Raw genomic sequence first — 20,215 nt, 5'->3', positions numbered from 1 at the left:
AAAAAATGAAGGGGAAATAAAAGCTTATTTAATTTCCTCTGGGTCCAAGAGAAAGATATTTATGATATTTTTTAGAAACATTTTGGAATTTAGGATCTTTAAAAATGATCTAAAAGTGCATAGATAAATGTGTTTCTCAAAATGAATTTGTGAAGTCAATCTCTTTCAAATTTTCCTTTTTGGGTAGTGGAAGTCAGCATTTGTTCATTGAACAATTTTTTATTGCCCTCCAATTGTACTGGGTACAGATGAACAAATAAATGAATGAACATGCTAATCTGTTGAAAGTAATATTGAACCAGAAATCCAAGCCAATGACTAAAGTATTTACCAAGAAAGCACATATCATAAATATTTTTAAACTGTACTTGTAAAATTAAGTGCATAGGACCAATGTAATGCTGAATTTGAGGCTGACACACAGACAGGTTCACACAGACAAACAGACACCCAGATAGAGGCCTTACTTCATATAGAATGAGCTTATATTCCTCTTGCCCATCTTCCTTCACGTCTGAGACTCTTGCCATTTTAGAGTATAGGCAGTTCTAACTTTTCATGATTCCAATATATACAAATCTCAAATCAAATATAATTTAGTTAAATAACACCAGCACCAATCAACACAGTTCAAATTTCAATTACCATAGAATATTAACTGTAATTACATAAAGTGCAAATCTCAGCTAGCTCTTCTGGCCACAAATCACTACATAAGTAACAGATGCACATCATGCTCCGTGATCAATTATGCCATTTCTTTCAAAGTTTGTCAGTGAGCAGTCACTGTAGATCTCTTAATCAGTTTAAGCACAGACAGCAAAGTGTATAGTTGTTTTACTGCCTTGTTTCCTACTGATAAATCCACGTGACATTTTACAAAAATGGATAATTGAAAGGGAACTGGCAAACAAAGATGAAAGTGTCGCAAAGAAACTATAAGTGATGTAACACTGAAAGAGCAAGTTGAATCAAACATAAACGGAGCAATAGAAGAAAGAGCAATCAGAATATTGACAATGACACCATTTGATAGATTCTAGATAAGCAGTCAGAGTACTTAGTGAATGTGAACCTTCAACATAAATGAGGAAAGTATTTATGACAAAATGTATGAAAATGTCCAATTGAAAGTGCCTTCATATTAGAGGAACTCCTGGAGATATTTTACAAAATTGAAAGTGTAAAGGACAAAATGTTGGAAGTTGATTCACACTTAGGAGTATAACAATTTGCTAAGGCATAGAAAAGATGCTTGCTTTATCATAAGATATATCTTGGGAAGAAGAAAAGCACAAACACTATTGAAACTACTTTTGATGTTTTTACGAAGAAATAAAACACTTTAATTGTTAATGTTTCTAATGTTATAAATTACAGTTTGCTAAATAGATACTGGTTTTATTATTTTTCATTTCCCTGTATACTTATAACTGACAATAAGAGAGATTTTAACAATTGAGGACAATTTTGAGAGGTCCTGGAACAAATGTAATTTTCCCCATTGATTATTAAGATCACTTTGAACCGTTTCAGCTTGCACAGTCATTTTTAGATCCCACATTGTGCAATTTCAAGACTACTTTAAATGAGGCAGCTCTCTTCCCTCTATCCTCAAACATGATCAATTAATGCGTCTGATGAGTCTCAGCATAGTACTAAGCAGCATCTGATTGTTTCTGACCCTATACTCTCCACTTTTGCCAAGAACACCCACTTACTGGTGTCCCCCTGCAAACTGGTTAAACCTGGAATGGAGCCTTTAACCAACAAAAGCCATCAAGTTACTCTCTTACTAAAAACCCTTTAATGGCTTCCAATTACACTTGGTACAAAATCCAAAATCCTTACTCTGGCCCCGAAATTCTGCATGTGTCTCCTTTTCAACTCTCCATCCTTCTCCCATGCCAGTCCCTGCCCAATCACTTCCCACTCCACCCCAACCAGGGGCGCCTTTCAAGTCTACAAATGGTGGGTCTCTCAGTGTGGCTTACACTGTCATTCTTTTCTGAGTATTCCCCTCCTTAACCCTACTCATCTTTTAGGTCCCAGACTTTAGGTCTTAACAGGTTAGTGCCCCTTTACATGCCCTCATAAAATCGCCTTGACCATGCTTTTATAGATCTTTGGACACTTTACGTGTGATAAATGATTTAATGGTTCTCCCTCCTGCAGGGCCGCATTAAAAATTTGGCGGATTCTTAGCACTTTTGCCTTCGTGGTCCCTTCCTCATTTAAAAAATAGAATAAAAATTAATACATTTTCGTGGGCCCTAAAGTTTCACTTTCTTTTATGACGTAAGAAAATAAATCAAAACATTTTTTTGACCCTAAGAATTCACTGTTTTCTTCTGACTTTACAAGAAGTTAGAACGTTTTGGTGAGCCCCCGGAAGTGTCGTGGGCCCGAGGCAAAGCGCCCGCCATGACTGACGTATGAGTGGCCCAGCCCGCAGGCCTGAGAGAGCCTGCCCAGGGGACAGGGCGTCTGCCTGTCCTGTCCTCAGAAACACATGCCCAGGAGATAGGGCGTCTGCCTGTCCTGTCCTCAGAAACACATGCCCAGGGACGACACATCCGCGGTGGATTTGGGCCTCTGGGCGTCAGTCCTGCCACAGGCCTAGGCCGCCATCATCTGCCAGGGAGCGGGCCGGAGCTGGCCCAAGACCACCCTGCGAGATGACTTCTCCTGTTTCCCCGCTGAAGCCTCTCTCAGCCCTCGTGCCCCGAGGCGTGGAGGAGAGCGGGTGTCCTGCCTTCCTGTGGAAAGACAAAGACCCCATTACCTACCAGGCCTTCCCGCTCTCGGCGCGCGCGCCTGCGCGGCAGAAAGCTCCGGGGTCAGGCGGGCGGCAGCGGCGCTGGGCGGCTCACCGCAGGCGCCTTCTGGCGGGCGCCTGAGGCTGCACCTCAGGACCCTGGTCTTCAAGCCCCCGGGCGCCGGGGCACACTCCTTCTTTGGCCCTGAGGTAGAGTTTTGGATCTCTGTTGAGAATATGATGCTAAACCTGACACTTCCTGGTGCGCTATACCTCCGAACCGCCATGAAACATTCCAGTGGCACCTCCATTGTGTTCTTGGCTTTAACCTTTCTCTTCCATTTCATTCATTCATTGAGTCAGTCACTCATATTCAATAAATACTATGTGCCAGGCACTGTGCTAGGACTGAAGCCTTCTTACGCACCAGCCCAACACAATAGGACCCTCAAAGCTTCTTCCTCTGGTGCTGATATATGCCTCTCCCTACAGTAGTTGCTCCTCAGCAATCTAGCCTAGGCATCAGTCCCTTCTCTGAACAGGGTTTAGGTACTGATTTTCTGTCTTTTGATTTTTTTTCAAAAAATTTTTTCAATATTTTTTTACATCAGCACACAACAAGAAGTTCATTTTACATTGCAACCTAATCACACGTAAGTAACATACATTCATAATATATTAGTGAAGTAAACTTTTCACAAAGTCATATGTATACTATGTTATCTTTAATTCAGGAGCTAAACCCTGATATTTTCTACTGCATTGCATTTTATTCTATTTCATTTTTCATGCTGGTTGCAGAGCACTAAATTGATTTTGCTATCTACTAATGGGTTGAGACCCCCACTTTGCAAAAAAGTCACTGCTCTAGGCAGTCTCATTCATGCTAATTTAATTAATATCTCTTTCCTAAATACACATCTCCAGTCTATATTTCTCTCTTCAGGTCCTGACACATACATCCAACTGCCTATTGAACATCTCTATTCAGTGTTCTATAAGCACCTTGATTTCAACATGTCCAAAGCTGAACTCTCATCCTCACCCTCACACCAGCCCGAGTAACTGAATAGATGGTAGAACCAATGTTTTATGTCTCTGTATATAGCTCCACAATCTTTTCAGCTGTCCAAGCCAAAAATTTGCATTCATTTATTCAATATATAGTCACTGAATGCCTACTATGTTTGAGGCTCTATCATTCTGGAAGCCTCCTAATCAATCTAATCAATCACCACGACTTGACACCTTCAGCCCAGTTCCGAGGTAGAACTCCCACGTACACCTGGGTCTAGGGTCTAGCGCTACCTCTACGTGTCTTGGGGATCTCATTTCCTTAGCCCCGCTTCCACTCAACCCCGATTGGCTGGAGGAGGAAATCAGCACGGCCATTGGTCCCCTCTTGAAGGGGCGGAGCCGAGTTGCGTTTCGTCTGCCAGCCGCAGGCAGAGCCCCACCGAGGAGAAACGAGCGGGGCCGTGGCCCGCGGCGCCGTGGTCCTAAGCTGAAGCAGCAGGGTGCGCCCCATCCGGCGACCAGGTGGAGCCAAAGATGCCAGCCTCTGCCGCGCGGCCCCTCCCGGGCCCCGGGCCGCCTCTGGCCTCGGTTTTCCTGCTGCTGCTGCTGCTGCTGCTGATGGCGGTGCTGAGCGGCCCCGTGTCCGGCCGCGTCCCCCGCTCGGTGCCCAGGACCTCGCTTCCCATCACCGGTAAGGCGCGGGCGCCCTCACCCCCGGCTCTTCGCTTCGTGCCCAGGCCTCGCCCTCAGGTGACCGCACCCACCTGCCCTCCGGACCGGGCTGGCCGCACCCGGGGCTCCTCAGCTCGGCGTACCGCATCCCTTGCCTCCCACGCCCTTCCCGGACCCCGGCCGGACGCCCAAGCGGTGCTGCCCCACTGCATCCCGGGCTGGGGCCTCGCGCCTCAGACTCCGGTTACACACCCAGGAGGCCCCCTTATTTGCAGAACCGCGGGAGAGTTAAGCCCCTCGTGCAGACGCGGACACTGAGGCCCAGGGAGGGGATGCGGGTTGCCCGAGGCCGTTCATTTCCAAGTTCGCTCTTCCTTATTCCCCTCTTACCACACATGCACCGGTGTTGGTCATACAGTTTGACATCCATCCTGCTTCCAAACTCAGACGTCTTTCATTGTACTCTAACCACCCATCCTTCTGGTTACCAGCTCAGCATTTCCTTCTGCCCACTTCTCCTTCCCGTATCATCAGTTCTACCTTCCTCCGAACCTTTTGCCGCACTCACAGCCCTGATCTCCCGCCCTCAATTTCCAGTCCTTTCACGTCTCTGACACCAACTCCCATTCTCCCATTCTCCGAGCCACCATAACCCTAACTTCCTCAACGTTGCCTGCGCTCTCTACCCACTCCCTATATGAATGTTGGGAAACCATGCAATGGGTTGATTTAAAATTCTCTTTAAATGATTTTTAAAGTCTTCAGAAGGAAAAAAATGAGGAGGGGGAGATACGATTCTTTCAAAAGATGTGGAAGAAGCCAGGGATGCCGCAAGATTAAAAGTGGTCATTGGAGTGATACACATTTTAAAGGTTCTCTGCTGAGGTGGGCATGGATCTTGTTTTGTTCCCTCAGTGAGCATTGAGTGTTAGCGTCTATGGCAGGCAGAACCAGTGAAGCTGAGAATACAACCTGTTGGCAAAACTCACAACTGGGTGATAGTAATTTATATGACATACAGGGATGTTTTGGATCCAGAAGACAATTAAAGTTGTAGTCAGAACCTGGGCTTTCAGTTTGCGCTGAAGCAATAGCCATGACATAGAGTTGAGATTGACAGGCTCAGTTGATGTCCAGGAATCCAGAGAGGTCTAGATGGCAAGGTGAAGCAGAGCTGGGGATACAAAGGAGGTTGGGTGAACCAGGCAGGGTTTATTCCAAGCATGAGAGTAAGTGGGGGTACAGCGCAGTCATGAATATGGGTGTTGGAGGATGGGTGGGGCTCCATACATCAGCACATCTTAGAATGAATGACTCCTGGCCATCTGTCAGTTGTGAGGGTAGTTGAGCAGATGAAGCAGGTGGGTCAGAGCTGTACTGGTGTACTGGTGCAGGGATAGGGTCCCCAGAGCCAGAGGTTAAGCTAAGAAGGTAAATTCACGTTAACTTATTTGTTATAATCTTTCAATAGATAAGACTTTTGAACACTGATACGAGGTTTAGGTTTGGCCAAAACAGAACTCATACCTAAGGAAGGAAGAAAGGAACCATTTATGAAACATGTAGTATGTGTCAGATGCTTCTAAATATGTTACCTCATTTAATTCTGTCAACAACCATGAATGGTGGTATTTACAGATGAGGAAAGTAATGCTTTGCCCCAGAGAGGGCAAATAATTTACTCAAGATCATACAGCTGGTAAGTGAAAGAGCCGGATTAAAACTTGGCCTGATCCATTTCCAAAGCATATACTCTTGCCCACTATACTCTCTACCTCTTTGGGTAGAATCGGGGTGGGTGGAGGTCAAGGGTGGTGGGAGAGAAAGGAGATAGTTTCCTAATGTGTTAGTGAAAAGAGTGAAGCATTTCCCTTCTACGTAAAAAGAAGTTACTATTAAGTAGTGATTTTTAAAAAAAGGAAATTTAGAGTTTACTTGTACCTTGTATAGGTATTTTCAAGTTATGTCATGTTTCTATCAATAGAAATTACAGACTTAATATTTGTGCTGTTATTTTTATAAAGTGTTCTATTTTTATAGAAAAAAAGCATACTTGACTGGATTGTGTGCTAAATATTCTGGTCTCATCAGTTATCTATCTCTGGAAAAATTAGATGGCCTGTCAAGCTCTGTTTTCCCCCCCGATGGCTGCTAAATATATGGTACTTGGAAGAAAACAAAAATTGGCCCCTTTGGCTTTGCCCTTGTGGATCCAGTCCTTATGAAGCAATGGCTGATATCATTCTTCCCTCTCACTTTCTCTTCCCGCCAGAGGCTGACTCTTACCTCACTCGGTTCACCGTCCCTCAGACATACAATTACTCTGTTCTCCTTGTGGATCCTGCTTCCCATACACTTTATGTCGGTGCCCGGGACACAATCTTCGCTTTATACCTGCCCTTCTCAGGGGAGAGACCTCGCCGGGTGAGAGATGAGGGTGGGGAGGACCCCAGACCCCAGAGCATGTGATTAGATCCTTGGTTTTATGGGATCTGTAGGGGGGTGTTGTGGTAGGAGGAGGGGTGTTGGTGAAAATGAATAAGGGGAGATCATCAACTTCATTGTCTCAGTTGAGGGTAATGGGGGGGTCATGGTGACAGGAGAGGCTATGAGGGAGGTTCATGATGATGGGAGGAGGCCACAGTGAGCAGGTGTCAGGTGACACTGGGCAGAGGAATCATTAGAATCACATTACTCTAGGACAATAGCTTTCAATCTTTTTGACCACCCCTTTGTAGAAATATATGGTATATTTTGACCCAGTACACAAAGTGTGTACTGAAAGAAAACTTTCTTGAAATAATATCAACTCTCCTATATGTGATAACATTCTGATTAGGGTTTCCAGGCGGGAATTCCCGCCCATTCTCAGGAGTTTTTTTGTGCTTTCCCGTTCTCAAATCCCGAGATATAAACTGTTCTCTGTTTTCCACGATGAATCGTTTCCACAAAGTGACGGCTGATACTACCAACCACTTGGGTTCAAGGAGCCGATTTTCCCGATTTCCCGACCAACTTTTCTCGGGATTCGGGAATGGAAAAGCGAAAAAAAATTCCTGAGAACGGGCAGGAATTCCCACCCAGAAACCCTAGCGATAAACAGGAAAAATGTCTGAGATACATTGTGAGTAGTACGTTTATTTCCTATTGTGGGTATTACTGGGTTCAAGGAGCTGATTTCCCTGATTTCCTGACCAACTTTTCTCAGGATTCGGGAATGGGAAAGCGAGAAAAATTCCTGAGAACGGATGGGAATTCCCGCCCGGAAACCCTAATTCTGATATTATTCTAATGGTCGTGATTTCACAGTTGATTTCATTACTCATTATTCGGTGGAGACCTCTAGTTTGAAAAACAGTGCTCTGGGGGTGGGGGTGTCTCTGAAGTTCCCAAATTGATGGAGGCTGTGGAACGGTGTTACTCACTGGCTTGGGAGGAGTTGGGGGAGAATCTGGGGCAACGGTCACTCTTTCTTTCTCAGATCGACTGGATGGTGCCTGAGGCCCACAGGCAGAACTGTAGGAAGAAAGGCAAGAACGAGGTAGGTGTAAATCCGGGCCCTGTTCTGTGTGCCAGCTGAAACCTTGGCCCAGCCCTGACTCTCTGTCAGTCCCTGCCATGCTGCCAGCCCACTGGACCCAGGCAGGGATTCTAACACTGTATCATCACCCATCATCTCTGATCCCAGAGCTGCATCTAACTGGCCGACACGACCCTACCTTTCCTTGTACCTGCTGCTTCTGATTCTCTCTAACCATCTCTGACCCCCAGGACGAATGTCACAATTTTGTCCAGATTCTCGCCATTGCCAATGCCTCTCACCTCCTCACTTGTGGCACCTTCGCTTTTGATCCGAAGTGCGGGGTTATTGTGAGTGACAGGGGTGGGAGGATGGGAGGGTGTTCTGTGAGTGGCCGTGATGAGGGGCGTGCTTAAGGCAACCCTCGTGCATGCTAAGCATTGGGGGTGAGCCATGTCCTCACAGCGGGGGCCTCTGCCCCTGAAGGAGGAGGGTACAGAAGGGTGGGGAGGGAGGGTGTCTTAGAAGGGGAGCTATACGAAGTGTGGAGACGTAGTGGGATGGTGAGGAAGTTAGGGATGCTAGTTGGGCTGGGGAGAGGAGAAATCCGGGAGAGACTTCAGAGACCAGTAACTCATGTTTCCTTTGTCCTGTGTATGCTTTGTCCAGGTAGCCTGGGTCCATTTCTTAATCAGCACAGTCCATGCCCATTTCTTCCTCCATGGCAGGTGACTCTTATCACCTTCTCCCATCCACTGCCAACTTCATTCTATGTGGGCTGTGACCCTCTGCTCTCAGGAGCTTCTGAGGTCGCTGCCCACTCATGTGGTATCTGGGGGCCCCATCCTCTGGATCTGGCCTTCAAGATGGGCACGCTGTCAACCATATTTCCTTCTAGGTCTTGTTCATTGCTGCTGAAGCCCTGGGCATCTCCACCCTCACGCCCAAGCAGGCTTCGGACATACATATCTCTAATCACATCTAGACTAGTCATAGCGACAAAAGTCCCCAGGACTGGTGACATCCCAGGGAGGGTCTTAATGTGTTTGAACCCTCAGCTTTTCCCATCAGTTATCCAGTAGTCAGTCACTGGTCCTGGCAGCACACATTTGTGACAAGGCCCCGGGCTGAGTCGGAAGCCTCACACGTCCTTTGTCCTTCGTATCCAGTGGTTTCCCTTTCTGCTCCATGGAGCAAGAAGAGGGAGTGCAGTGACTCCTTTTCCTGACCCTGATCTTTAACTGTAGCTCTTGACTTGACGCTTCTGCAATCTGCAGTAATCCTTGCTATCTGGATCTAGTCAGTGTGTACCTCCAAACCTCTCTTTGCGAAAGACCATCCCCATATCTCTGGCTTAGAATGCTGGAATTGTATATGCAGCCTCTGGGCTGCCCTGGGGCTTAGTTGGGCTTATGTTGAATCCTTTTCATAGGGTGATAGACTCCCTACGGGGTGTATATAGCTCTCTCATCCTGGGAAGGTTTCCCAGTTCAGGGTGGTATTGAAAATCTCTATATTCTATCAGGTAATATTGAGGAACTGATTTCCCTTCAGTTCTCACAAAGCTCAGAAAGTAGCGGCAGCACTGTCATTGCCATATTTGTCCTGTTTTACCCTCAGGGAGCCCATGGGTATGAATATCAGAGGCATGGCTTGTAGACAATGTAGTCACTCCAAGTTAGTGTCCCAGGGCCTTCTCTTCTTCCTTGGCTCTCTGTGGGGGGACCCTAGTGGTTGTGAGGTATCCAGACAGAGAACATTCTGGACATAACTGTCAGGATTGGTATCACTTGGACCTTTGTCCACTCTCAAGGGACATCAGCAACCAAGAGTGAAGCTGGGGGTCTTTGTTCTGCACTCCCACGACTTTCAGCTCTTCCTCTGAATCCTCCCATCCAGCAGGCTCATGAAATGAAGGGCTGTCCTTTTGTCAGGGCTTGTTTGTAGGAGATTATAGGGCACAGAAAGGTTAGCTGTGTTAACCCTGCAAGTCGCATACTGAGACTGACCCCTAGGCTTCCTGAATTCTTTCTTCTGCCTTTACCTGCTGGTCTTATCCTGCTACCTGGCAACCCCCATCTACTTGAATGAGTTCTTGCCTTATCCTTAGTGCTGAACCTCTCTTGACCCAGCCTGATGACTTTGAGGTTATGCATAGTTGTTACCTGAGAGCTTTGACTAGCCAGCTGCTCCAGGCACAACAACTTGCTCAGACGTGATGGCTCAGAGAAGTGAAGGTTCTTGCAAACGGAAGTTCAAGCTCTGGCCCAACCTACTAGTTCCAACAATGCTGAGTGCTTCCCTTCAGTGATAGCTCATCAGATATTGGAGGAAAATATTTTAATTTGTTTTGTTGAGGGAACTCCAGCAGTTAAGAGAGAAAATTTTAGACTTACAATGACAACAAGACTTCACATTCAACTGGGTATCTGCTGTGTCCCAGACTTGGTGCTAGGTGTTTTGCAGTCATGATTGAGTTTAATTCTCATCAACACATCATGATATTTAGGGGTTATTTATTTCCATTTTACAGGCAATGAAACGAAAGTTCAGGAAAGTTAAGCACCACGTCTAACGTTATATAGCTAGCGGGGGCAGCACCAAGGTTCACTCCCAGGTTTGTCTGGCTCTGCTCTACTACCCTGACCCTCGAGTCCAGCCTACAGCCTAGAAGACTTGACCTAGCTTCAAGTTCTTGTGACGTTTGACCTGTTTCCTGTAACAAGGACCATCTTTTTTTTTTTTTTTTTACCCCCTAACCACCTGGGAAAGGTCCTTGGCCAAGACTGAAGGACAGATTCCAATCCCACAGCTCGGTGAGAGCCTTCCTACCTAGGTCTGCTTTCGCTATAACCAATGTTGAACACAACTAATGTGCCGACTGATACAGACACAGTGAAGTACCGCAACGTTCAGAGGGCGAAGGTAGTAGTGTGGCCTACTAAATGGCACTTTGACTGTACAGTAATCAAGACCTGTCTAGTTAATAGGAGGCTCAGTTGCTCAAAGGCTGTAAACCTAGATAACATCATGATGCCATTGGGGGAAACTGGAAGAGGACTAGTTTTGATATGTTGAATGTCAAGGGGCTGATAGGCCGTCTCTGTGAAGAAGTCAAGTGCAAACGTGGGCTAGAGTTGGAAGATCTCGGACTTGGAGAGTTTGGGGAATGATTTGCGTAGAAGGTCTGGCTGGAAGTGTAAGAATGAACGAGATCTTTGACGTATATGGGAAAAGGACTAAGGATAGATTTTTAGGATTCACAGGAGTGAGAAAGAAGACGAGAAACAAAAGGAGATAGAGAAACAACAGATAGGAGGATGGACTCCAGGAGGGCGCAGTTTTCAAGGGAGTCAAGAAATAGAATATTTAAAGGTGGGGAGTGAGTCAAAAGTACAGAAAGACTAAAGAGAATGAGAACAGAGCAAAGGCTTGCCCTTTCAGTTCTTGGTGAAATGAAAGGGAACAGTTTCAGGCATAGTCAGGGGAAAACGTCGTTTTCTAGGAATAACAGGTGATCCATGTTTGGGTAGAAGAGTTCTTTTTAAGAAGTATTAGAAAATACTGTATTTTGCCATGTGTAATATGCACTTTTTTTGCCCAAATTTGTAAGGGGAAAAATAAAGATGCGCGTTATACATGGGTAGTATTAATTCCGTTTCCCTGAAAGTTTGGGCCAAAAATGTGGGTGCACATTATTCACAGGAGTGCATTATACGTGGCAAAATATGGTAAGTAATTTGCGCTGAAGAGTTTATACTCCAGGCCATGGTGAGCCATTTTGTCATTCTCTTGCTCAAAAATTTACCAAGTCAGTGACAGATGGTCTAGGCATAGTATTCTGGGGTGGGTATGTAGCGTAAATTGGGCGTGAGGCTAGGCAGCGAGGCAGAAAGGAGGTTACTGCCGTAGTTTAGGTGAGAGGCAAGGGGGCCACAGCAGCGCAGGCGTTAGCCCCGTCTCCAAAGTGTCCAGACATCTTGGTACCCTCTCACTGCACTGCCATCTTTCTCCTCAGGCTAGACGTTCCTACTGCCACACAGGGAAGGTGCTTGTGCCTCTTTGGGGCCCTTCATTCCAGAAGACTCTTGACCTAGTATTCCCTTTTGGGAGGCTACAGATCACATCTGACTTTACAGACCTTTTTCAAGGCTCTCTCAGTAAAATAGCAAATAGATGAGCAGGCAGAATAGGCCAGTAGTGTACTGAGGCTCAGGGGACATACATCTACGTTGTTACTCGAACTACCTTCCAAGTTGTTAGGCTCCAACCACACCGTATGTCCTCCCAGTTTGTGAGCTAGAAATATCATGCCTGGCACTTCCATGCCGTAACTTGGATTCCTAACAAGCCATAGTTAATGTCCTGGTCAGTCTTAGGTTGAAATCACCCCTGATTTCCATTTTTAGATGTTATCTTGAAGCCTCTCTTAGTGCGTGATGCTTAGCTAAGGTAGCTTCTGGCTGGCTCTGGTGGAACCCTTACACCTTGCGGCCCCTCTCAGGTCAGTCTTTCTAGAGTCCCTGGTTGAGGAAGGCCCTTGCTTGCCAAATTCTCAGATTCTGACCCAAGCTTCAGGTCTTCCCTGACTTTGCAGATTCTCTTCCCCCTCTTCTGTGTATCCTTGACTCTTGTCCCTTTTTTCGTCCTTGGAATGGGAGAAGGAGGAAGGCCCTTTTCTCTAGATCCCTGCGCTTCAGATGGCCCTCTACAGCCCGTACTTGTCTTTGCTCTGCCTAAGGCTCCAGCCCTCAGGAGGCCTGCTGTCATCCCTGGTCCTACTTGTCCTCTAGCACATTCTCTAGCCAGTTGCAAACTCTGCAGTTCAGCAGCATTTCCAGCAGCAGAGGAAAGGTCTGCCTTTCAGACTCTCAGCATCTTCTAGGGCCGTCCTAGGAGTTCCTTCCTCACAGCATGTGGGTGTTGGGTCCTAGGGGAATTGAAGGAAGAGGAATAAACTGATCAAAAGAGGGATAGCAGAGATGGGAAATGCAGGATTGGGTGGGGGAATCAGAGCAGCCGCCTGGGACTATGGAGATGGTAGCCGAGGAGGAGGAGATGAATGGGAATTGGGCTTTTTCTGCGTCTGACCATCTTTGTAATTGTCATCATGAACCTCTCCATGACCCCTAAACCCATTGCCCCCTTCTGGTCTGTAGGCTGTGTCCAGTTTCCAGCAGGTTGAAAGAATTGAGAGTGGCCGGGGGAAATGTCCTTTTGAGCCAGCTCAGCGGTCAGCAGCTGTAATGGCTGGTGAGTGGGAGAGATAAGAACCTGTGACTTCTTGCTATAATTGCTTCCTTCCCCGCCCCTGCTGTTGGAATTTCTGTGTCCTTTCTTTCCTCTCCTAGGAATGTCTATTATTCCCATGTCTCTTTCTAGCCTTTCCTATTATTCCCAGAGTGCCTGTGTCCTTTTGCTTTTCTCCAGAGTATTATTTCCCTGGGTTCTCGCTAGAGAATGTGTTCTCTGTACTTCTAGTGTGAGTGTTTCCTCTGTTGACTTCATTTTCTTTTTTTTTCTTCTGTTTATAAGAGGAATATACTACAATGCATATTGTAATAAATTTGAAAAAGTATAAAGAACATATGGCCTCTTCTAGAACTGCACAGTCCAAAAGAACTTTGTGTGATGGAGAAGTGCTATATCTGTGCGGTCCAACACGGTAGCCACTAGCTACATGTGGCTGTTGAGACCTTGAGATGTGACTAGTGCGAGTGAAGGAAAGAATTTTAAATTTTATTTGATTTAAATTGAAATGTAAATAGTCACCTGTGTCTAGTGGCTACCATCTTAGCACAGGTTTAGAGTATCCCTACTCAGAAAACCACTGCTAATATTTTAGGGTACTTCCTTCTAGCCTTTTTAGTGTGTGTGTGTGTGTGTGTGTGTGTGTGCACATACATATACACTCATGCACATATTTTGCTGGCCAGTCTTTGTTGCTCAGAGGAATCAGTAATGACTATTAAATAAATTGCTGCTGTTATGCTACTTCCTTTGGGCAAGCTCGTGTGTACAGTTGCTCAAGAGCTGAAGGTTCTGTCACAGATTATACTGAAACCTTTACCGGACAATGCCTGCTTAATTCTTTGGTAGCCACACAGTGAATTGTTTGTGTGCCACTTAGCCTGTATTTTAGGTTAGACCACTCCACATACACCATCCAAATTCAGTGAGAATCCAGCCATTTTTCTCGTGATAGTGTAAAACAAGCAAGTTAATAGAAATTTTATGAGTGTGTGTCTATTATAAAACTTTTAAATATCATGCTACATGGATATATTTTGAATTTTGTCATGTACCTTTATATCATAGGCATTTCTGTATAATTTAAAAATTCTTTATAGAGAACTTTTAATGACATCATTCTACTATTCATCCTGTGAGCGAGCATACCATAATTTAATTCAACAATTCCAACTCATTTATATAAATTAATTTTATTTCCAGATTTATTTAGTTTACTTCCAAGTTTTTGCTAGTATCCATAGCACTGTAATGAACATTTTTGTGCATACATTTTTATCCTTATTTCAGATTGTCTCCTTAAGATTCCTAGAAATGAATTACTACATCAAAGGATGTGAACATTTTATGGCTTATTATCTGTTGCTAATTGGGTTTTTAGAAAGGGTGTACCAACTTACACCCTAAATCAGCAATGAATGAGTGTTTTTTTCCTCACATAAATTTTACCAGAATGTATTGTTATCATTTAAAAAAATCTTTGAGGCTTGTTTTAATTTGTATTTCTTTGAATATTAATGAAGTTGAACATTTTTCGTGTTGTAGTACTATTTTTATTTCTTCTTTGGTAAACCCTTTGCTCACTTTCTTGGGCCAATTAGTATTCCAATCTATATCTTTCCCTTTGTAGTTATATTTTTTAAGCTAAGTCCTTCTTCAGTTAGAGAGCAGAATAAAAATTTTTTTTCTTAAAAATTTTTTTCTAAACATTTAACATTTTGATCTATTTGGAACTTATTTTGATGAATGTCATGAGATGGGGATCTAAATAAATTTTTCCCAACTAGCTAATCAGTTGACTCAGCATCATTTATCATACTGTTTTTTTCTTTCTTTGCTGTGAACTTTGTCATAAAATTAATTTTTATCTATTATGCTTTTGGGCAATATTTTATGAAAAACAAAAATTGGGATATAATATCTAACAATGAAACTTTTTTCTTATGCAAGACTTTATAGAAAAAGTTTTAAAAGCTATATAAATCACTTTTAGTCAGATAATTAATGACTTATCCTTTTCTGAAAAGTAATAAAGTAACATAAAAGTTTTGAAAATGAACATAAGTATATATCTAGTAAATACAATATTTGGGTTGTCATTTTTATCATTCATCTATAGTTGAAATTGATGAGACCTTGTTTATTATTCTCATACATGTTTGAATAAAACAGTTTAGTCAATAGTTTCTTTTTCTTAGGTTTTTATCAAGCATGTTTTGCAAAACTCTGAGCCAGTCATTGGGATCATTAAGAGAGACAGTGGTTATGAATGTCTTTTGATTCTACATAATTGTTTATCAACAGAAGGACTTCTCAATTGCAACAATCTAGGATAATCAGTTAACATGCTTTCTTTGTCTCAAGCAGTAAACTCTAAGTACATTTAATCTTCTGCATGTAATTTGTGTTGCAGTCAGCAAGTGGATTTACATTAGCATATGGTTTAAAGACACACATTTCATAAATAAGATCATTGTATGACAAAGAAAGTTTTCAAAAAGAAAGAACATTTTCAAAAAGATTTCAAGTTTTGTTGTTGTTTTTTTTTTTTTGTCAGATGATGAAATTCAGGATTGGCTTTCAGCTGATAATTGTTGGAAGTGATCAGAAATCACTTTCTAACAGTGTAGAATGGCTAGCTTTACACAAGTTAACATAGAACCTCCATGTCTCTTTCCGTCTCAGATCCAAATAACAGTCAATAACAATATTTTAAAATTTCCTCTCAAATTCTTACTTTATAGGGCTAGAATTTAAATTTTTTCTTGGTCTGACATAAGTGCCAGTATTTAGTTGGAGCTTTCAGTGTGGATCCATTATGCTCTGCTGACCTCGGTTTTGAAAGTAGCAGTATAGAAAACAGTGTCAACATTAGGAAGAACTAAAACCAAAACTCCCAATTAGGAGCTACAAAAATGTCCTTAAGGATAATAGAGATATTTTGAAATAAAGAGAGTTTTCAGTAATGAAAATATTATTAGGACATAATACTTATTAATAGAATATAATAAAATATAATTTAAATTATAAAAATTACAATGTGCATTGTAGAAAATTGTGAAAATATAGAAATGTATAAAGTAAAAAGCAAAGTTTATTTGTAAGTCAATATCACCAGGTAACTACTATTATTTTTTAGAGTATTTTCTTCTAATATGTCTGTCTGTGTGAATTTATAATAAATTGGAATTATTATGCATACTTAGTACTGTATACTAACCATTTTCTCATCATAGAAATTGTTTAATTATTCAAAACATGATGTTTAGTGATTACATACTCTTCCATCATATAAATGTAGCACAATTATTCCCATATAATTATATGTTCAAATTTTAAAATAAATTGTTGCTTTTATGAATAATGCTGCAGAAAAAAATCTTTTCCATAAATCCTTTACATAAATGTAATTAATTGCATATGAGTCAATCCAAAAAGGAGGCTTGCTAGGCCAACAGGTGTAAAGATTTTTATGGTGCTTCATGGATTTCTCTAAATTTTTCTCCAGTTAGTCCCACCAGCTGCGATAAGAGGGCCTGTTTCATGGCACTCTTGTCAGTCCCAAGTAATATATTTAATAAACATACAAACATGACCTTCTTTAAAGTCCAATTTGATATATTTTTGATTTGCATCCCTATTAGTGAGGGTGAAGAACTTTTCATGGGTTTATTGGTACTTGTGTTTCTTTTGGGAAAAGCCTCAGAAATCTTGTGTTCAAATATGACATTTATCTGTACTGTACTTAGATAAAATTAACCAAATGATCTTAGTGTCTCTATTTGCACTATTCAAATTTGGAAAAATGTGAGTATTTTGACAATAGTGTTCACATTAACCCAAGAAAACTGGCAGTTCCTTCTCAGTCTTCTTTGTAGGGTCTTTGTCTTCTGCTCATCCTTTAAATGCTGGGGTTCCTTAAGACTTCCACCCAAGATCCTCTTCTCATTCTACATGGTTGTGATCTTAACCAGCTCTATTTCCACTTTTTCAGCTTTCAATCTTTTTTTATTTTGTTTTATCTATTTCCAAAATGAAAATGAAAAGATGCTAGCTACAAAAAGCTCAGTGGATTCTGTTTCCACCACATTCTGATGCCTCCCTGACACTCTCTGGAACTATAGACCACACATTCAACTGTTTTCCAGACATCTCCACTTGGATGTCCCACCCGAATCTCAAGATCAGCATGTCCCAAACTGAGCTCATCATGTTTACTCACCTCCCCCAAACCTGTTCCTCCACCAGTGTCCCCTCCTCTGAGTGCATACCCATCCGGGTACTCAAGCTGGAGACAGCGTTGGTCATTGTGGTCCTACCTATCACATCCTATAATAAACAGAGCTTTTATCAAGAAGAGCAGAGGGAGGGAGCTTTTGCTCTTTCTCTTTGGGAACCCATTCCCTTTTTATCATCTCCTTTTGGTCTCATTGCATCTTGTGGTTACTGCATCTGCTAAGGAGCACTGCAAATGTTTTAGATACACTGGGTGCTGCCAGCATTCAGGTTCATCTAATTATGTCCCAATAATAGGCTGTTTTTAAAAGAAAGTTATCTGACTGTCCCAATACTTAGATAAGGAAATGGAGACTATTAGGGTAGTAGCTGTTTATCCCAAAAAGCTCTGACCATGAGAAGAAAACGGAATGGAAGAGGGAAGGCCAGGGGATGTTTAAAATCCTCTTTTTAAATCTGAAAAATGCTAATTCCTATTATAAACCTTCTTTAAAGGCGAGCATTTTTATACCAGAGTGAAAATTTGAACCCCCCAGAGTAGTGAAATATTCACTGTCATGACACTACCTAATCTGTCAGTGTTGGGTTCTAACAAATTTGGAGGCTTGTGTTCACAAGCTTTCCATCTGGGCAAGTAGAGATCTATTTCCACTTTTTCAGCTTTCAATCTTTTTTTATTTTGTTTTATCTATTTCCAAAATGAAAATATCTTAATTTTTTGGATTATAAAATGAAAAGATGCTAACTACAAAAAGCAATGAATACAAAAAGTGGGCATCTTTTTCTTTTGTACATCATCTTCTGCCCATAGCAAAGGTGTGTTTAATGTTTACTGACTCGATCTATTAAGTCATAATCCGCCAAACAACTAACTGCACATACAGGGATATTTTACTATATAGACTGTGTACCAGACACCTTGGAATTGAGACTGGAGAACATAGGACATGTGGTGATCCTGTGTCCTCTTACAGATTCCTGCCCTCATTGACTGATGGCTGCTGTTCCGTGTGTGCGTGAATGTGTGTGTGTGTGTGTGTGTGTGTGTGTGTGAGTGTGACTGTTGCAAGCCCCTTGGTGCTCCTGCAACACAGGGAACCCTGCTCTTTCCTCCCACAGGGTCTGATCCCACCTGCTGTCCCTCACTGCCCTGCTGCTCTTCCACCCTGAGTGTCCTCTCCAGCGTTGCTGAGTGTCCCTGTTGGTCCCTTAGAAAGTTTTGGGTCCTTGCATGGTTATCTGAGGTCCTTTACTGTTTGCAGAATATTTATGATTGTCTCCTGCCTTACACACACACCAAGTCATGCTCCCAAAATGTTCATAACTGTCTCCTGACCATATCTCCCTCCATTCTCTGGGTATCCGTCACACAGCTTCTGTCTGCCAGGGTTTTGGTGTTAAAATGTTTTGCAGGCAATGTTCTTAGAAAACATTTTCATCCCAACTCTGCCTTGTTTATCAACTTTTTTTCCCCTTTGGAAGTACAGAGGATTGGCTTCTTTGCTGTTCTGTTGGCTGCCAGGACCTGTGCCCCAAACCGACTTTTCTCCCTCCTGAAATACTCTGGAAGGAAATGGATGCCATTTTATAGTCCCCCTCCACCTCTGACAGCAATTCAAGCATATGGCCCCTTGAGGTTTCATAAGGAGCTGTAACCAACACGTATTGAGTAGCAGCCGTGGGCCAGGCTCTACGGGGCTTTGTGTTTATCTCATTTAAGCCTCAGCGCTGCTCTGAGTGTATGGTGGTATTTATTATCCCCATTCTATGTTTGAGGAACCTGAGGCTTAGCAAGGTTAATTTGCCCAAGATCATACTATTAGTAAGTATTCAAGGTTCAAATCTTGGCTCCAAAAAGCTTGGATTCTTTTCACAATCTCCCCTCCCCACCCTACAAGTTTTCTAACCCTCTCCTGTTGCCCTCAGAGGGCTCCTAACCCTTATGTGCACTGCATAACATGTTTTAAAAATAGTGGTTATCTTTCCAGTGCCTGAGGCACGCAGCTTCCCTGGGGCATCTGTGGCCCCAGCAGGACCATGCTTCCCTCATAGCGGCCCTTCTCCCTGTTCTTCCCTTGTGGGTGCGAGCCCCCATGGCTCTTGCTGGGCTTTCTGTGCACTGGCTCCTGGCACACTAGCCTTTCTTGCTTCTCCAGCCTCTCTGACTTGATCTTCTGAGTTGCCTTCAGTAGCTTCTCCCCTTAACTGGTGGTGTCCTGGGGCTCTCTTCTCTCTTTCCCTTTCTCCCTGGCTGTTAGGTTCATGTCAGGCCTTAAGCACGACTCCCAGGTTGCCGACTTGCCCCTGCTGCCCAGCCCCTGCTGTTTGATTGCCTGCCAGTATCTCCTACTAGATGTCCTGAGGGCAATTCAACCTCAGCAGTCCAACAACTGAGCTCACTTGCTCTCCAGCCACCCCCTTTATGGGCCTTCTCCTATCATCTAGTGGCTTGGTTCATAATATTACTGTCTGTTATCATCCATCTTACAAGCTGAAAACAGCGACATATTTTACTCCATTTTTTCACATCTCATACGTAATTAATTTTCCAATCTTGTTAATGAGTTCTACCTCAGAAATATCTCCCAAGTCTAGTCCTTCCCTTCCCTTTGCCGCTGCCTAAGTGCAGGCCCTCCACCCTTGCCTGGGCTGTGTAAATGGCCTTTAAGTAGGATTATCTTCTTCAAAACCAAAACTGATTACCATATTTTGCTGTGTATAATGCGCTCCTGTGTATAATGCGCACTCACGTTTTTGGCCCA

At 43.2% G+C, this 20,215-nt stretch overlaps 1 protein-coding gene across 3 annotated transcripts in view; it reads left to right on the top strand.

The window, feature by feature from the left end:
* The first annotated feature begins 4,183 nt into the window (after nt 1-4,183).
* Nucleotides 4,184-20,215, top strand: part of SEMA4F (ssemaphorin 4F) — a 29,330-nt gene continuing 13,298 nt past the window's right edge. Inside the window, exons 1-5 of one of the 3 annotated variants that reach the window (XM_033125426.1) lie at nt 4,184-4,466; nt 6,720-6,871; nt 7,929-7,988; nt 8,219-8,317; nt 13,127-13,220. In XM_033125426.1, coding sequence (XP_032981317.1) covers nt 4,310-4,466; nt 6,720-6,871; nt 7,929-7,988; nt 8,219-8,317; nt 13,127-13,220 — 562 coding nt within the window. In that variant the 5' untranslated portion in view covers nt 4,184-4,309. The remainder of the gene's footprint in view (nt 4,467-6,719; nt 6,872-7,928; nt 7,989-8,218; nt 8,318-13,126; nt 13,221-20,215) is intronic. The other 2 variants (XM_033125428.1, XM_033125429.1) reach the window with 2 other exon arrangements.

Source organism: Rhinolophus ferrumequinum, chromosome 13 (assembly GCF_004115265.2).
Source record: "Rhinolophus ferrumequinum isolate MPI-CBG mRhiFer1 chromosome 13, mRhiFer1_v1.p, whole genome shotgun sequence".
Classification (NCBI taxonomy): Eukaryota; Metazoa; Chordata; class Mammalia; order Chiroptera; family Rhinolophidae; genus Rhinolophus; species Rhinolophus ferrumequinum.
The sequence above is the reverse complement of the archived record's forward strand: the minus strand, read 5'-3'. Positions and strand labels throughout refer to the sequence as shown.